This window comes from Microplitis mediator, chromosome 5 (genome assembly GCF_029852145.1).
Source record: "Microplitis mediator isolate UGA2020A chromosome 5, iyMicMedi2.1, whole genome shotgun sequence".
Classification (NCBI taxonomy): Eukaryota; Metazoa; Arthropoda; class Insecta; order Hymenoptera; family Braconidae; genus Microplitis; species Microplitis mediator.
The window spans coordinates 6109761-6128588 of NC_079973.1; the positions used below are offsets into that span (position 1 = coordinate 6109761).

At 27.2% G+C, this 18828-nt stretch overlaps 1 protein-coding gene across 1 annotated transcript; it reads left to right on the forward strand.

The window, feature by feature from the left end:
- The first annotated feature begins 150 nt into the window (after window positions 1-150).
- Window positions 151-13177, forward strand: LOC130668045 (dual specificity mitogen-activated protein kinase kinase hemipterous-like). Its single transcript, XM_057470035.1, has 8 exons — window positions 151-557; window positions 1895-2382; window positions 3629-3808; window positions 4115-4249; window positions 6074-6318; window positions 9790-10521; window positions 11835-12125; window positions 12200-13177. The coding sequence occupies exons 1-8, from the start codon at window positions 386-388 to the stop codon at window positions 12333-12335; spliced, it is 2379 nt and encodes a 792-aa protein (XP_057326018.1). The 5' UTR covers window positions 151-385; the 3' UTR covers window positions 12336-13177.
- Window positions 13178-18828: the final 5651 nt, after the last annotated feature.

The window sequence follows — 18828 nt, forward strand, 5'->3', positions numbered from 1 at the left end:
GGTCAACAATCAACAATCGATACTCTACTGGCAGCCAATAATAAAGATAGTTTGAAAAATTCAAAATGAAAGCCCGCAGCGCCACATTCAAACCAACAATTTGTCGCTACTGTCTTGTTATTTAATTTATTTCAGCTCTCCATCCTCTATCTTTATTACACTGGGGGTTTTCACTTGGTGCAGTTCAATGCTGCCAAAAAGGGCAGACTGGTACACCAGAAACATATTTTATTAATACTAAAATGTGTGTAATTTGTTAAATAATAATTATCAACAGACACTAATTATTTAAAAATTTTTATCTATAAACAGTGATCGTGTTTTTAAATTTAAAAAATATTTGAAATATCCACCAATTAAACAAAGAAAAAAACGTATTATTATAATGTCTAGTACATTAGAAAATAAAATATTAAATTTACAAGAACGTTTGCGAGCTGAAACCGAGTCTAGGGATCGTGATCGACGAGTCAGTAGCGATGTGCCACCAGGTTCAGGAATCCAACCCTCGTCCTCGGCACCAACGTCTTCATCAGTTGTCCGAAGACCACGACAACGTATATATTATCTATATACTTTATTACTATTTTTATTTTCTCATACATATATACATATTACATATTACATTTATATCTATACATATATGTATACATATTATTTATTTTATGTTAATCTATTTATTGATACTATATACAGTAATAGTTGATAAATATTTTGATTAATACTGGGAACAGGTTATGTTGATTATCCTTGTCTTGTTATTTATATGACAACTTATTGCATACATTCTACGCGGAAATTTTTCACGTAATACTTTAATACCTTATTTTATACTTAATCTTTTATTTAAACGTTTTTTTTATTATCGACATTCTGTTGACTTTCTATTTAAATTTCTTACCTTATTTATTCTTCAGGAATTTTATCCCTTTTCTGTAGAATAGGCATAGACTTTTATCTAATTATTTATCCAGTCAGTAAATTTCTACTTAAATATGATCCTGAAATTGACAGACAATTTTTTGATTTTTTTTTTTGATATCAATTACAGAAAAAAACGAAAACTAAAAATATGCACATGTAGAAAATTTAAAAAATTACAGGTGCAATTTTTCAAATATTTTTTTTTGTAATTTATCGTTTTGAAGAAAATTCAAAAAATTGTTAGACGTTGGTTAATTTCACTATCATTTAAATATCAGGCTGAAATTGACAATAAAAAATTTTTGGATTTTTTTTTCAATGTCAATTGCAAAAAAAAAAAAAAAACTAAAAATATACACATGTAGAAAATTAAAAAAATTACAGGTGCAATTTTTTCAAATATTTTTTTTTTTGTAATTTATCGTTTTGAAAAAAATTCAAAAATTATTCGTCGGCTAACTTCACTATCATAATTAAATGAATAAGAATGTAGCAGACGTCAGACGAATTCGAAATTATAAATAGAGTAAATAATTTAAAAAATAATAATTAAAAAAAATGCACTTATTAATTTTTAAATTTTTTAAATGCGCACTTTTTTAGAATTTCATTTTTTAAATTATTTACTCAATTTATTTATAATTTTAAATTTGTCTGATCTGCTACATTCACACTCATTATTAAATATGATCCTGAAATTGACAGATAATAAAAAATTTTTGGATTTTTTGGATTTTCTATTTTCAATATCACTTACAAAAAAAAACTAAAAATATGCACATGTAGGAAATTGAAAAAAACTAGAGGTGCAATTTTTCCAAATATTTTTTTTTACAATTTATCGTTTTGAAAAACAATCAAAAAATTATTAGACCTCGGCTGACTTCAGTATCATATTTAAATTTTATTTTCTTGTATTTATTACATTTATTGGCAATTGATAAAACATATTTTTTAAATCAAAATATAGTTGGAGACATGGGAACACCAACAAGGTCAAGAAAACAATTGGATTTGCCGATACAAATGGTGCCACCAAAGACATGTGACAGCGAAGTTGACTCAAAATTACAGGAGATAATGAAAATGAATGGCATACTTACGATAAATGGACTTAAATATCAAACAGAAATGAAAGATTTGGAGCATTTGGGTGAACTGGGTAATGGTACGTGTGGGCATGTTGTTAAAATGAAACATAAACCCAGTGGTGTTGTTATTGCGGTTAAACAAATGCGGCGATCTGGTAATACTGAGGAAAATAAACGTATTATTATGGATCTTGATGTTGTACTCAAGTCCCACGACTGTCCTTACATTGTACAGTGTCTAGGATGTTTTATTACTGAATCAGATGTATGGATATGTATGGAGTTGATGGCAACTTGTCTTGATAAATTGTTAAAAAAATGTAGACAGCCGATACCAGAAGACTTTTTAGGCAAAGTTACTGTTGCAGTAAGTTTATTATTTTTTATTTAAAAAACAAAATTTATATGTATAAATATATGTAGATACATATAGGGCAGAGGTACCGGTTTTGGGCACTTCAGGGCCAGTTTTGGACACTCGAAAAATTTTAATAAAATAATTTATAAAAGAGACAATGACATAATTTATTTTAAAAATGTGTTCAGAGATACTTTTATCCCACTATTAAAGTGAAAATTTTATTTAATACTTTTTCATTAATTAAAATACAGTATTAAATGTCCGAAAATGGAGCAGTGGCCACAAATAGTACTCTACCCTATATCTTTTTGATCGATTATAATTATTGTTTTTTAATTAACTGGCACACTTACGATCTCTTTCAAATATTTTTATTTGTTTGGTGATATTTTTTGGGTCCATTACTCATATTTTCAGACCATAACTACAATATAATTATAAACATTTAAAAAATTAACTAAAAAATTAAGAATCGTTCTCATAATTTTGATACTTGATACTGTTTTGTACCCACATTTATTAGATAGAGAAAACACTTTTATTGAGTTTTATATTTTGTTATTTTTGTCATTGTAATTAAGAAATTTTGATCATTATTTACATTGTTTTTTGTTTTGATCAAATTTTGTTGTGTTTAAACATATATTTGAAAATTTATGTACCCGAAGATCGGAATGTTTTTCGCGGATCGAAAATAAAAAAACAAAATGAAAAGTAAAAAATCTACTGGATCTAAATTTCTGAAATATTTCGCATAGGTGCTAGTATGTCAGCCGAAAGTCGCAGTCATCTCTAATTACCCCTCAAGTCACCTTTAAGTAGTCAAATTACATAAATTTTTTTCATTTTCTTTGCGCGAAAAACGTTCCGATCTTCAGGTGCATGAAAATTTTGGATTTATTATTGTTATTATTAATTTTTAAAAAATTCAAAAAATTTTCCGTATAAAAAGATGTTTTTAAAAAATACACTTTTTAATTTTTTATTTCATTACAAGTTCAAGAGAAAAAAAATTTTTAAGCTTTTTCACAAACTGTCATTCTAATAATTTCCGCTGTTTTTTATTTTGATTTTTCAGAATTTTTTATAAAAAAAGAAATAAATGATGAAATAAATTTTTTGAAAACATCAACTAAAAAAAAATATAAATAAAAATTTTTCAAAAGTTCACGGGATGTTTAAGTTTTGATTTAATCAAGTCATTAATTAAGTTGTATATTATTTTATTATTTTTTTTTTACTTTTTAAACAGACTGTTAAAGCATTGTCGTACCTGAAAGAATCACATGGAGTTATTCATAGAGATGTTAAACCTAGTAATATTCTACTTGATGAAACGGGTGGTGTTAAATTATGCGATTTTGGTATATCTGGACGTTTAGTTGACAGCAAAGCTAAAACTAGAAGTGCAGGATGTGCTGCATATATGGCGGTAACTATTTTATCATATCATTAATAAATTATAATTATTTTATAAAATTTATGTGACGTCAATTGACGTTTAATGACGTCAATCAAACGTTAAATCAATTAAAAATAGATTATTGATAAGTTAATGATACTGTTTTATTAATTTCCATTAACTTGAACTAATAATCTATAAATAATTAATAAATACTAGTTTAGATTAGATAAGAAAAATATATTAATTTCAATTAAAGAGTTTAGTTGATAAATTATTCATTAGTATAGAGATAACGATATATTTAATTTAATAAATTGATAATACAATTTTTAGCCGGAAAGAATAGACCCACCGGATCCAACAAAACCGGACTATGATATAAGAGCAGATGTTTGGAGTCTGGGTATAACACTAGTGGAATTAGCTACTGGAGTTTTTCCGTATCGAGATTGCAAGACTGATTTTGAGGTAATTTATTTTATATTTATTAGTTATCTATATTGACCTTTTTTTTTATACATATTGCATTCAATAGTATATTGTGTGACAAGAGATGAAACAAGACGATTTCAGACCAGGGTGAAGTTGGCTGTCCGAGCCGTAGGCAATGCCGACATCACCCGCAGTCTGAAATCGTGTTTCATCCTAAATCACACACCATATTTTTCATGATTACCTGCATCGGAATTTGAAGTTCTAGTGTCAGCAGCCAGTAGGAAACAAGTTAATTTCAAGCCGATGATAAGGAGAAATGTTAGAGAATAAGAAATCTGTGATTTACAGTCACTTATTAAGTAGTTAATTAGACAATAATATTGTTTTCACTCATTTTTTAGTAATTTTATTTGGTTAAGGGCATTCTCCGACAGAGCCCCCCACTTTTTAAAATATTCAATGACCTTGAACTGTCATAAAAGTATTAAAATTTTATTTATTAATTTAAAAAAAATTGAAGCATTAATTGAAAATAGAACAACGCAGTTACAATTTCGTCGAAATATAAATTTTTATATTTTTTAAAAAATTACTCACAGTTAAAATCAATAAGGAGTTAAACGAAATTTATTACATAAATTTTAGCCTAAAAGATTTGACATTCCAAATTATAATATTGACATGAAGACTTTACTGATATTTATTTTTCAAATTTTGTTTAACTCCTAATTGATGTCAACTGTAAATAATTTTTTTTTTAATTTATGTCGGCGAAATTGTAACTGCGTTGCCCTTTTTTCAATTAATGCTTAAAATTTTTTTTAATTAAAACTGTCACTTAAAAAATAAAATGAGTAAATTGAAGTGACAAGCAAACAAATGAGTAATAAGGCTGCAAATGAACATAAAAATAACTAACACGGGCAGAAACAATTGTGTTTCTTCCCAAGGGAAGAAATACGCATGTTTCTACCCGGTGTATGAAGGTCTTTGCGAATTAAAAATTCGCTAGTAGTTTGCAGCATCGGCTTGAAATTAGCTTGTATCGACTGGCTGTAGAGATAATGAAACTTTAAGTTTCGATGCTGGTATCTTGAAAAATTTTTAATTCCTGGGTCTTTTGAATAATGATTTGTTGCTGTCAGGGTTGTAAATAATGCATGACTTTTTTTCATGCGTTAGCAATTTCATTGTCTTTTAAATTTAATTTTTTAATGGGAACGATTCACATTGAAGAAAAAATTAACAATGGTTAATGTAATATTTTTCCATTAGTAATTTTTCAACCCTGGTTGCTGTGCGATAATTAGATTAAATTTTATCATCATTTTGAATTAAATATTTAATATTCATTGCTCGTACTTATTTACAGTAAACTTTTCTCGTAAATTTAAATACTTGTAAACTTAGTTTGAGTTTACAAATATTTTAAGTTTTTCAACCATAAATTTGTAATGATAACTTTTTTTTTCGTTTTAATTTAAAAAAATAGCCCTTTTATTTTAATTTACACTGAGCGAAAAAAAATTTTTAACAAGAAGACAAAGTTTTTGAATTGAAAAATTTACTTTATTGATTATCGATAGATCATATTTTTAAATCAAAATTTTTAAATTTTCTTTAGATTCAAAATTATCGTTATCAAAATAAAAATGAACTTTTGATTGATAATAATAATATATTTTTTTTTTTTCAATAAAACATAGAATTAATTTGAAAAATAAATTATGAAGTCAAAAGACTGTTTATTTTTTTGCTTAAGGGACTAAACTAAAATAAATTAATTTTTTGTAAATTTAAAAATCGCAATTTCTTGAAATAATGATTAAATTATAATTAAAAAATTTAATGTAACAGGTTTTGAGTAGGGTGGTACAAGAAGATCCACCAGCTCTTCCTTCAGGCACTCATTTTTCAAAAGAATTTCGTTCTTTTGTCACATGCTGCCTAACTAAAAATTACAAACAACGGCCTAAATATAATAAACTTATAGAACATTCATTTATTAAAAAATACGACAGTCAAGAAAATAACGCTGATCCATCGTTGCCTACGTCCGGATGCCAATGGCTTGGTAGAGTTATGAAACAACTCGAACCTAGGTGAGTTTCCTTGAACAAAAAAATTATGTATTTAATATTTAATTTTTAATCTTCATTAATTTATATATATTTCTCTGAACGATCTAGAATTTTATTTTTTACATCATTGTATAGAATGATCTTTAAATATTTTTATTACGATGTAGATACGAGAATGTTTTTTATAATTATTTATTTATTATTTTTTTTTTTTCGACTTTTTTCTAGTGAGGAATCGAATATAGTTAGAAATTTAAAACGGCATGAGATTCCCGACTAATAAAATAATGTTTGGTTTGGTATTTTATTTTTTACAATAACCAGGTATCCTGATTTATTTTAAATACATCCACGAGTAATTAAATATTTGTCATTTATATATATATTTTTTTGATATTGTTTATTCATACATTGTTTTATATTTTATTTAAATTAATTCTTTATTGCTGTAAAAAAAAAAAATGTTCCGTTATCTTTACGATTAAAAAAAAAAAAAAATTTCATAATTCAGTGTTTAAAATAAGTCATTTTATTTAAATAATTTGATCGTAAAAATTTTTATCTAGAAAATTATTTAAATTTAAATTATATTTAGTATCAAGATTGAATTTTTTTTTCCATCCGTACGTCTCTTGTAGTCTTATTTATTATAATTAATATTTGGTTTTAAAAAATTTATAATTACTCTGATGGTACTGATTGTTAATAAACGTAATATTTAATAATTATTTAAATAAAACGACTTATTTAAATAATATCAGACAAAATTTTTGTATATCACATTGCAAAGATTGCTGTATCAAGAATTTAAAATTAAAAATTATAAAAAGAAACATGAAAACCGGGTGTTAAATAAAATAACATAAATATTAAATATAAAATTGTCTTTTTTTTTTAAGAATAAAATAAAAACCGTTTGAAATCGTTTAAATAAAGTCGTTTAATTCAATTTAAACGTTTGCGTGCGTGTTAAATTGTGTTACAGCGTTGAGCTTGAGGGAGGCAGCGCAGCGTAGCATCTTCGCTTCCTCACCTCCACTCTCACCACATAAATACACTCTCCAACACATTACATCCTTACTGATTAAAAAAATATATGATAATACAGGGTGGCCACAAACCGAGAAACCCGGAAAATATTATGGGAATGTCAGGGAGTATGATCTTGAAGTCAGCAGACAATTAATAATTTTCGGAATTTTTTCAACAATTTACTTGAAAAAAAATTAAAAACTAAAAATATGCACATGTGGAAATTTTTAAAAACTACATGTGCAATTTTTTCAAATACTTTTTTTTTATAATTTACTGTTTAAAAAAAAATCCAAAAATGAGGAAAAGTCGGCTAACTTCAGTATCATTCAGGGAATTTCGAAAAGTAACCGGGAATTTAATTACGACAGTTCAAAATTTTAAAATTTTTTAATAGTACACTAGTCACAAAAATTAAGGGATGTTAAAAAAAATTCAAATTTTCAAGTGATTTTCCACAGATTGTAACTCGAAGTACAATGGTCGTACAACAAAAACGATAAAGACAAATTGTAGCTTTAAGTGACTAGTTTTCAGATCTGATTTTGAAATTTTTTTTTTCGAACGGTTCTGGAGTAATTTTAAAAAAACCATCGAAAAAAAAACTTTTGGTTTTCTTAAAAACAGTCAATGGGCTTCAAAAAATTTTTTCCGATAGTTATGATAGATTTTTGATTACTCCGGAGTTATGCATAATAAAAAAATTTCACGAGCAGATCAGAAAACTAAACACTTGTAGCTACAATTTGCCTTTATTGTTTTTGTTGTACGACCATTTCCCTTCGAGTTACAACCTGTTGAAAGTCACTTAGAAATTTGAAATTTTTTTAATACCCCTTAATTTTTGTGACTAGTGTATTTTGAATTTATTTTAATCAAAATTTCTTATTAAATATTTTAACTTACATATTTTTAACATCGAGTAATCAAAAGTAGGCCATATTAATTTAATTTATTGACTTTTTTTTGGTTTCTCTCATGACTTAATCGTCAGGTTCAATTATTGACAATGAAAATATAATAAAAACTTTGAATATCTTCATGATACAAATAAAATTTCTGAATCAGGGAAAAGTGCGAAAAATTTTACTGGAAAATCGGGAAATATCAGGGAATTTTGAAATCACTTTGTGGCCACCCTGTAATAATAATAAAATTAAACCCAAAAACCACAAAAAAATATCCGCAACCTCTGAACAAATCCACAAAAGAAATATTTAAAAAAAAGTTTAAAATACCAGAAAAAATATGCAATCTGTCCAATTTTCATTTCGAGTTGTTTGGTTTGTGCACGTGCCTGTTACACATCCCACCCTTCAACCCCCACTCATGGTAAGCAATCTTTTTTTATTTATTACAAAGTATTCGTTGTTTATTTATTTACATATTTTTTTTAATGTGTTGTCTTACTGCGTGTTCGTGATGTGATATTTTTTGCTTGTCTATTATTTTTTTTTATCAATCGCTGTCAACTTTCCCTTTATCTTCCTGTCTCTTTCTCTTTCATTATCTTTACTTTTATCAAAACTTAAATTATTTTTGAATTTTACAAAATTTCAAATTAAAATTTTAGTACAGAAATATTCAAAAATAATTTTGCTTTATGTTCTTATACTTGAAGACTATCAAAAATTTCTTGATGATTATATTTATGTACTTTATGCATTTATATTAATATAAATTTCTTTATATGCATGGAATTCATTATTAACATCGTAACTTATCCATTAATTCTAAAGAAAAAAAAGCACAGGATTTCTGCAGGATTTCACACTGGCGTTCACGTGGATTCTTCTTATCTATAATTATTTTATTCGTTCATTGTCAATCATTTTTTTTTCTCAAGTCGAAATTGATTTTTAAAATTAAATATTTATTTGCAACTACAAAATTAAAAATCAATTTGCCGCCTTTTATCATACAGGAAGTTTATTTAAAATTATAAAACAAATTATTTATAATCAATAAACTTTCTTGAAAAATGGTACTAAAGTTAGCCGACGTCTAATAATTTTTGAATTTTTTTAAAAAATGATAAATTATAAAAAAAAAAATATTTGAAAAAATTGCACCTATAGTTTTTTAAATTTTCTACATGTGCATTTTTTTATTTTGTATTTTTTTGTAATTTATTTGTTGGAAAAAAAATCCGAAAATTTTTAATTGTCTACTAACTCAGAATCATCTTGAAAATACGAGTGTAAATGTAGCAGACATACGACAATTTTTAAATTACATATAAAAAAATTAAATAACTAAAATAATAAAATTCCAAAAAAATGCATATACTGAATTTCAAATTGTCTAAACATGCATTTTTTTATTTTTACTTTATAAAGATTTCAATTTATTATTTCATAAGTTTTTAAAATTGTCAGATGTCCGCTAACTTTACTATCATAAATACTTGATATAAAAAATAAATATTAAAATATTTATAATAGAGTAATTTAATTTCAGATTGGGGGAAAATGATACCCAGCAGCGAGTAACAGGACACATTTCTCTTAAGCAAACGGCAAATTTGCGTAACAATCAGTCCGAGAAACAAAATCATTTAAAAAATAATCCAACAACAGGAACAGTAACCAAAGAGCCGCTAAATCCAAATAGTACATTTTCATCATTTTATCATCGGCTAACGAGTGCTGAAAATGGAATATCAACATATGTACCATACAGTCCATACACATGGAGACGTAAAGAAATAACGAGGCCTTTTTCACCACCAACGAATAAAACTAATGAACAAGATTCTGTTACAACAAGTACATTAACAACGACAACAATTGGAGTTACAACGGCAACAAGATCATATTCGCCTTATCGTCAATACATTGAACAAAATCGTAGATCGACAAATGGCTCGAGTGTGTGTAAAGTAGATATTAATTCATTGGACAAGTCTTCTTATCATAATAACAGATTCGAGGAACGTGACAGCAGTACAGATCGATGGCAAAGTGTCTCGCGGTCTCTCAGTCCCTTTGCACGTGACTACTCACCATGGAGACGGGAGAATGTCGATCCCCCGGGTGTCATTCAGCCTATTACTGAACCTAATAAATATTCGCCTTTCGTACAGCAAAGGCTGGGACAATATTCTACACCCACACAAACGCCGCCATCCTCGTTGCAAACTCATCCGCCTTCTTATGAAATTTACGGCAGCCCTATGATAAGTCGTAAAAGGTAATTTATTTATTAATATATGGATATTTATACATAATAGGGTGTACAGAAAAACATCTACTATTTTCTTTGCTGTTGAAAGACTTGTAGTACACTAAAAAAAAAATTTTGAGCTCTGAAAATTTATATTTTAATGGCAGTCATCACATTTTTTAATTTAACATTTTTTTAACATTAAAAGTAATTATCCATTGGACGTTTTTTATACATTTCCGTGTCAAAATAATTTTTTAAGAAATAACGTATAACAATTTTGTAGAAAATTTAATGATACTGAGGTCAGCCGACGTCTAATAATTTTTGGATTTTTTTTAAACGGTAAATTATAAAAAAATAAAAATTTGAAAAAATTGTACCTACAGTTTTTTAAATTTTCTACATGTGGATATTTTAATTTTTAATTTTTTGTAATTTATTTGTTGGAAAAAAAATCCGAAAATTGTTAATTGTCTGTTAACTTCAGGATCATAAAATTTAACGATATAAAAAAAACAGTCGGAGGTTCAAAGCTGTTCCGACATGATAATGAATCAAAACGATTTTCTGTTGAATAAGTGAAGAATTTAAAAATACCATGAATACTAATATAACAAAATATCAATGCAAAATGTTCAGATTTTAAAGAAATTATTTTTTCAACCCGCTTCAAATATTTCAACAGTAAACAAATAAATTAAGGTACACGACCTAGTACCTGATCAGGGAACTAGTACCCCGACCAAGGAACTAGAGCCTGATCAGGGAACTAGTACTCGATCAGAGAACTCGTACCTCAACAAGGAACTAGTACCTCGACCAGAGGACAAGTGCCCGATTAGGGAACTAGCACTCGATCAGGAAACTAGGACCTGATCCGGGAGCTAGTAACTCGATCAGAGAACTAGTACCCGATCAGGGTATTAGTACTCGATCACTCCATGTCTTTGTATACCTATACTTAGTAAAATTTAGTAACTATAGATATACAAATACATGAATGATCGGGTACTAGTTCTCTTCTCTCCGGTACTGGGTCTCTTACCTTAATTGATTTCTTTCTGCACTCTAATATATATTTTCTCGCCTCCGGGCGGAAAGCGTCAACGTTCGTCCCGCTGTGCAAAACGAAGTTGCCGCTTTCCGCTTCCGTCGAGAAGAAAAATAGTATACACTCCTCGGGAAATAGATAAGAAACCCTTAGATCACCTCGGCTTCGTCTCGGCCAACAATTACATGTGATCTGAGACATTTCTTACTTTACTTCCCTAGGTGTGTAATATACTATTTATATTATTGAATAATAAATGAGTGAATAAATAAAACAATCATTTCAGATTTCCTTCAGAACCACCAGTATCAGGTTCACACGGTTCAACAAGCCCTCAGTTATTAATTTCACGATTTGCTCACCAATTAAAGCAAGAACCTCTACCCAAAATAGCTCCAGTTGAGGTGACAAATCCTAAAGAGTCTGCTAAGAAACGTTTCGCTTCTTATGTCAGATTAAGACTAGGTGGTGAACGTGCTCCTTCACCCGAACCACCACCACGATTTAGTCGCGGCGAATCACCTCTCGCTATACGAAGAAATTTAATTGACCAGCCTTCGCCATCATTTTCTCGAAGGTACCAAATAAATTTTTTTAAAATTACTACTGACCTATTTTGTTACTTTGAATAAAAAAAAAATGTTATTTCAGATATATATCACCGTCACCACCTCAGCCACCACCAAGACGACTATCTGAAAGTAATTCAGTACCTGGCAGCCCTCAGCACGTACGTGCACGACTTCATTACACCCCAGAACCACAAAGAAGGCCTCAGCTTCCATAACCCACCGTTATTTTTGCCTCATAATAAATTTAAATCCACACTAGTGCCATACAATTATCTTACACTCAAGACTATTCTGATAAATTGCTTAATTTATTATTGAATATTTATATTTTATTAAATAGTCTCGGGTAAAATAATTTTTCTATGCGGTACAAAATCAAATAAAACACGCGATCCCTAGCTCGTCACATTATTAAATAATAATAATTAATATTTAATTAATTAAAGCACTAAGTGCAAAACGTTTGTGTGATTAGAAAATTTTTACACACGTTTATAATTAATCAGTGACGTTGATTAGTTAATGAGTTTTAATAATTGCAATTTCGTAGTCGCGAGTCACGAAATTTATGTTTGTTCGTGTATATTAATTTATTTATAATAATATGGGATATTCCATATCAAATCAAATGATTTTGTGCCTTTAGGTTTTTTATTTGTCTGAAAATTAATTGAAAAAAAAGGCTTGCAGGCAAAATCCCCACATCACATTCTGACCAGTGTATATTTCGTCCAAATACGTTTCCACGAAGCAACAAAATGCCCAAATCATAAATAGCCAAAGTGATAAAATGTTCAAATCACAAAATGCAAATGTTTCAATACGTTGGAATAAAAACGCGCCCAAGTAACAATTCGACCAATTGAAAAAATGTTAAAGTTAAAAAATCCTGAAATCATACTTCGCAGAATTCACGATTTGTCCAAGTGACAATTCGTCAAAGTTATAAAATGCCCAAAAAAAAGGGAGAGATAACTTCAGTCAATAAATTAGAATTCTATAGTAAAATTAGGATTATCATAACAGTGACCAGATGATAGACAAAAAAAATTAGCGGTAAATTAAAAAAAAAAGAAAATTGTATATCATAATAATGAATAGTACTTTTTGGAATTGAACAAGAAGTAAATTTATCATCTTTTATATTTAATAAAAAATAAATTAATTACAGTAATTTAAGTAAAAATAATTATTAAAAAAACAAAAAAAAATTTTCTTTGAAATTTGAAACGAAGTACTGAAAGTAATTACCAAGTGCAAATAAGACATAAATATAAAATATACATATAATTACAACTTGACTAATTTCTATACATTATTTTTACGTACCTTTAAATTTTCAAGTCATAAATATATCGTTAAATTTTTTTTTTATTGTCCGTGAATCAAACAATTTTTTAAAATATTAATTTTGAAGATAACAATTATTTGAAAAACTTTATTTTGAACTAAAAATTTTTTTATTTTATATATGATTAATTTCCAAATAGTTGAAACTTCACAAATCAAAAAGTAAGTGAGATTGTTACAAAAAAATTTGAACTTTAAACTTCAAATCTATATTAATCACATGAGTAAATTTATAACAATTATTTTAGAAAATCAGAAAAATGGTAAACAGTGAATTTGTCAATAAAGATTTGAAGTTTGACTCTAATTTATAAAATGTGTAGAATACACTTCAAATTTTTTTGTAACAATCTCAATTACTTTTTGATTTGTGAAATTTCAACTATTTGGAAATCAATCATATATAAAATAAAATAATTTTTAGTTCAAAATAAAGTTTTTCAAATAATTGTTATCTTCAAAATTAATATTTTAAAAAATTGTTTGATTCACGGACAATAAAAAAAAAATTTAACGATATATTTATGACTTGAAAATTTAAAGGTACGTAAAAATAATGTATAGAAATTAGTCAAGTTGTAATTATATGTATATTTTATATTTATGTCTTATTTGCACTTGGTAATTACTTTCAGTACTTCGTTTCAAATTTCAAAGAAAATTTTTTTTTTGTTTTTTTAATAATTATTTTTACTTAAATTACTGTAATTAATTTATTTTTTATTAAATATAAAAGATAATAAATTTACTTCTTGTTCAATTCCAAAAAGTACTATTCATTATTATGATATACAATTTTCTTTTTTTTTTAATTTACCGCTAATTTTTTTTGTCTATCATCTGGTCACTGTTATGATAATCCTAATTTTACTATAGAATTCTAATTTATTGACTGAAGTTATCTCTCCCTTTTTTTTGGGCATTTTATAACTTTGACGAATTGTCACTTGGACAAATCGTGAATTCTGCGAAGTATGATTTCAGGATTTTTTAACTTTGACATTTTTTCAATTGGTCGAATTGTTACTTGGGCGCGTTTTTATTCCAACGTATTGAAACATTTGCATTTTGTGACTTGAACATTTTATCACTTTGGCTATGTATGATTTGGGCATTTTGTTGCTTCGTAGAAACGTATTTGGACGAAATATACACTGGTCAGAATGTGATGTGGGGATTTTGCCTGCAAGCCAAAAAAAAGAGCTTCCGAAGTCACCGCAATCCCCGAGGGTGTAAAATCGACGTTTAGGAAATTTTTAGGTGCGGCCTAGCCTTAACCCTATACTGTATCTGTGTAGTGTGATTGTAAATCTGTTACACCAGTGATTTATTACTCTAATTTTTCATAATAGTAATTTATTTTTAAACTTTAAATGACACGATTTAAGATACAGTATTATTGTTTATGATTATTTATTTATATTTTCGGCCGATAAATACCATAAGATGTATATCGAATTCTTTACCGAACTTATACAGTTCCTGTTGTTCGCGTACGGAATGGCCATAATTTCGCAAATACTCGGTTTCTTTGTATCATATTTTCTTGGGATTCTACGTAAGTATTGGAAGGGCAAAGTAAAATATTGTGGTGAGGAGAATCAAAAAAAATTGATTGTGAAGGAAGATGATAAAGACGACAAGGATGATAAACAGAAGCATGTACAATTTGAGAGCACTTTTCAAATTTCATCAGACATAAACGTTCAGAAGGAAAATCTCCAGCAAGCGACTAAGTCCAATGCGGTTGGCGCCATTATTCATAAAAAGCAGGAAGATCAAGGTTGGATGCAAGGACATCATCAGCAAAAATTGTTAGCTCAGTGTAAGCAGCGAGACATGATCATTGCTGAGATTGACAGTATTAAAAGCTTGTTGAAGTCGCGATTGACACAAAAACAAATGAAATTTGATCAACTCCAGGGTAATCACATAACTGTTACTCAGGATCAAACGGCTACGTGTGATTCCAGCTCAAATGAGATTGAAATGCTGAAACAGCAGTTTGGCATGATGCAGGAACAGTTTATGCACTTGGAAAGACGATTGCAGAGCCTATGCGAGTTCGAAGTGCATTCAGTAAGACAATTCAAAGAGTTGCATCGTGCATTCACTAATCTTGACCATCTTTCTAAAAACCCTCATCGCCATGAACAGGAATTGCAGAATGGCGATAAAAAATCAAGTGCCGTTCATCTGGAAATGATACAAATCCAGGAAGAGAACGAACGACTTGAAGACATGCAGCGAACGCAAAAAAATGGCCAGATTGATGATTTGCAGAGCGATTTGATCAAAGCTAAAGTCGAATCTCTACAACGGGATGCAAGTAACCACTCAAGTTTTACTGAACGGCTTCAGGATGACTTGGAGGCTCTGCGATTAAAGAACAACAATGAAGCTATCGGAGCTTGTAGTAGTCTCGATCAGTCTGTGAACGGACCTTCATCGGAGTGCACAAAGCCAGAGTAGGTGAGAACCACCACCCTGTTACCTGGAATGGATGAAACCCTTATCACGAACCTGGAACCCGAAATATGTTCCATAACCAGCATCAAACCGGCTATCGAGTCACAGCAAGATTTAAACTAACTCATTTATCTTCGGATTAAATTCCGATAATCTTCATACGTCAACTTACGCCAGAGATGTTAATTACGATCCACAACAAAAAAGACGCAAGAAAAATAGGAAAATAAATAAAAGCAATACAAAATAAAAAATACGGCTAAACTTTTTATTGATCCAAGTGTTGCGGAAAGTATTACTGGCTCGATTAAATTTTAAAATGACAGTTGGTGCATCTTTGCTTTTGGTAAATGGATTGAGGATTTTTTTCTTTTTCTTTTCCTTCATTTTTGTCTTATGTTTATCCTACAATTAGAGCCTCTAAATTAATTAAACATAGCAGGATCTATAAATGGAAGTATAAATCAATTAATTGAAAAAAAAAAATTTGAATTTATTTTACTGAGTAGAAAATTAAAATAAATTTTAAGACAAATCAAAAACTTAATGGTACAAAATCGAAATTTTTTATGGGATATCTCATATATATATTATATATTTATATATATGTAAACAAAAGAGAGAAATTATATATATTAAAATTTTTCAATGCCTCTTGTATCGCCTATTTGTATTTAAATCAGTAACGATGTGCTCAACTTTTTATATCGCTTGTCAAAAAAAAAAAAAAAAAAAAAAAAAAATTGTAATTCGAATATATATTAATGAAATTTAAATTTAATAAATAAGCGAATAATTAAAGTTTATAAAAAGAGTTTTCGGATTCTGGTAAAAATAATCATTTACCAAATGACGGTATTATTTTATTCATTTTTTTATAAAATTAAAAATTTGAAATCGATTAAATAAAAAAGATTCTGAAGGTAACAGACAATTAAGAATTTTTTGATTTTTTGTTTTCAATAGATCAGTTGCAAAAAAAAAAAACTAAAAATATGCATGTGTAGAAAATTTTAAAAACTACAAGTGTAATTTTTTTAAATGTTTTTTTTTTTTTATGATTTATCTAAAAAAAAAAAATCAAAAAATTATTAGACGTCGGTTAATTTCATTGTCATGAAGTTAACAAACAATTAACAATTTTCGGATTTTTTTCAACAGATTAATTGCAAAGAAAAAAAACTAAAGGTGCAATTTTTTAAAATACTTTTTTTTGTGAATTATCGTTTGAAGAAAAAAATTAAAAAATTATTAGACGTCGGCTAACTTCAGTATCAAATAAAAAGTGTAATTATGCTGTTCTATTTATTTTTTGTTAATTATAAGTATGTACTTTTTTTATAGATTATATTTATTGTAGAAGTTAAAAAAAATTTGTTTAATTTTTTATTCTTTACTTGCTAAATTATAGAACTAATAATATTTTTTTATTTGCAGATCAGTTGATAAGATAAAAAAAATTTCGAAAAAATTTAAATCATTTTTATGACTTGAAATAAATAGAGTAGCAGAATTGCATAATCAAAAAATTAAATATAAAGTGGAAACAAAGTAATTATACCACGGCCTAGATAAAAAAGTATTGAATTAAAATTTAAAAAAAAATCAATCATTTTTTATGCTAAAGAAAATGCACACAATGTACGAGTGTGAATATAGCAGACATCAGACAAATTTAAAATTATAAATAAATAGAGTAAATAATAAAAAAAAAATACTTATAAAAAATGCACTTATGAATTTTTAAATTTTCCAAACGCGCATTTTAAAAAATTTTATTTTTTTAATTATTTAGGGCCAGTTTTTCAAACCAAGTTTATTTTTATCCGGGTTTTAATTAATTTTGCTAGTATATCTACATATTAATAATATATATATATACCAGCAATGATAATTAAAACCCGGATAAAAATAAACTCGGTTTGAAAAACTGGCCCTTACTCTATTTATTAATAATTTTAAATTTTTCTGATGTCTGCTACATTCACACTCATACACAATCTATTGATATTTTTTTTTCTACAAAAATTTTTAAAAAACAGGCGTTTATAATTTTCCACTCGTAAGTTATTTCTATAATGTAAGTTACTATAATTATTGTAATTAAAAATTCACCACTAAATTAAAATTTAAAAAAATACGTATTTAAAAAACGAGCTTGATGTTTTAAACTTCCGGTATTATTCATTAATAAAAAAATATTTATAATCACTCTGATTTAATATTTACAAAAAGTTAATAAATAATTTTAAAAAAAAGGGATTGTGTAACAATACGTAAATTTTTTAACAGAATTACAAAAAAATATTTGAATAATAATAATATATTTTTAATCGTTAAAATAACTTACGATTTAAAATGCACAAGCCTTATGGCATTGGTTATTATTAATGTAATAAATATATAAATTTACAACAGAGATATAAAGTAAAAAATTGTATATTATTTAAATTATAAATGCATTGCAGATGGAGATAAAAATTGTAATTATTAATTTGTAATTCATATTCATTTATTACTATTAAATAGTACTCTATATTATTAATAAATATACACATACATATATATACAGATATATGTAGGTACACATAGACAATTACCTTTGTCATACAAGTAATGTAAATAAACTTATATTTATACGAAATGTTTTTTATTTCCTTTTCCTAAATATTATTTGATACTGGGATTACCTGACGTCTAATTTTTGGATTTTTTTTAAAACGATAAATTAAAAAAAAAATAGTTTTTTTAAAAATTACACCTATAGTTTTTCAAATTTTTTACATGTGCAAATTTTTAGTTTTTTTTTTTTTTTATTTTAATTAAACTGGTGAAAAAAAAATTCGAAAATTCATAATTGTCTGCTAACTTCAGGATCACTTATTTGTC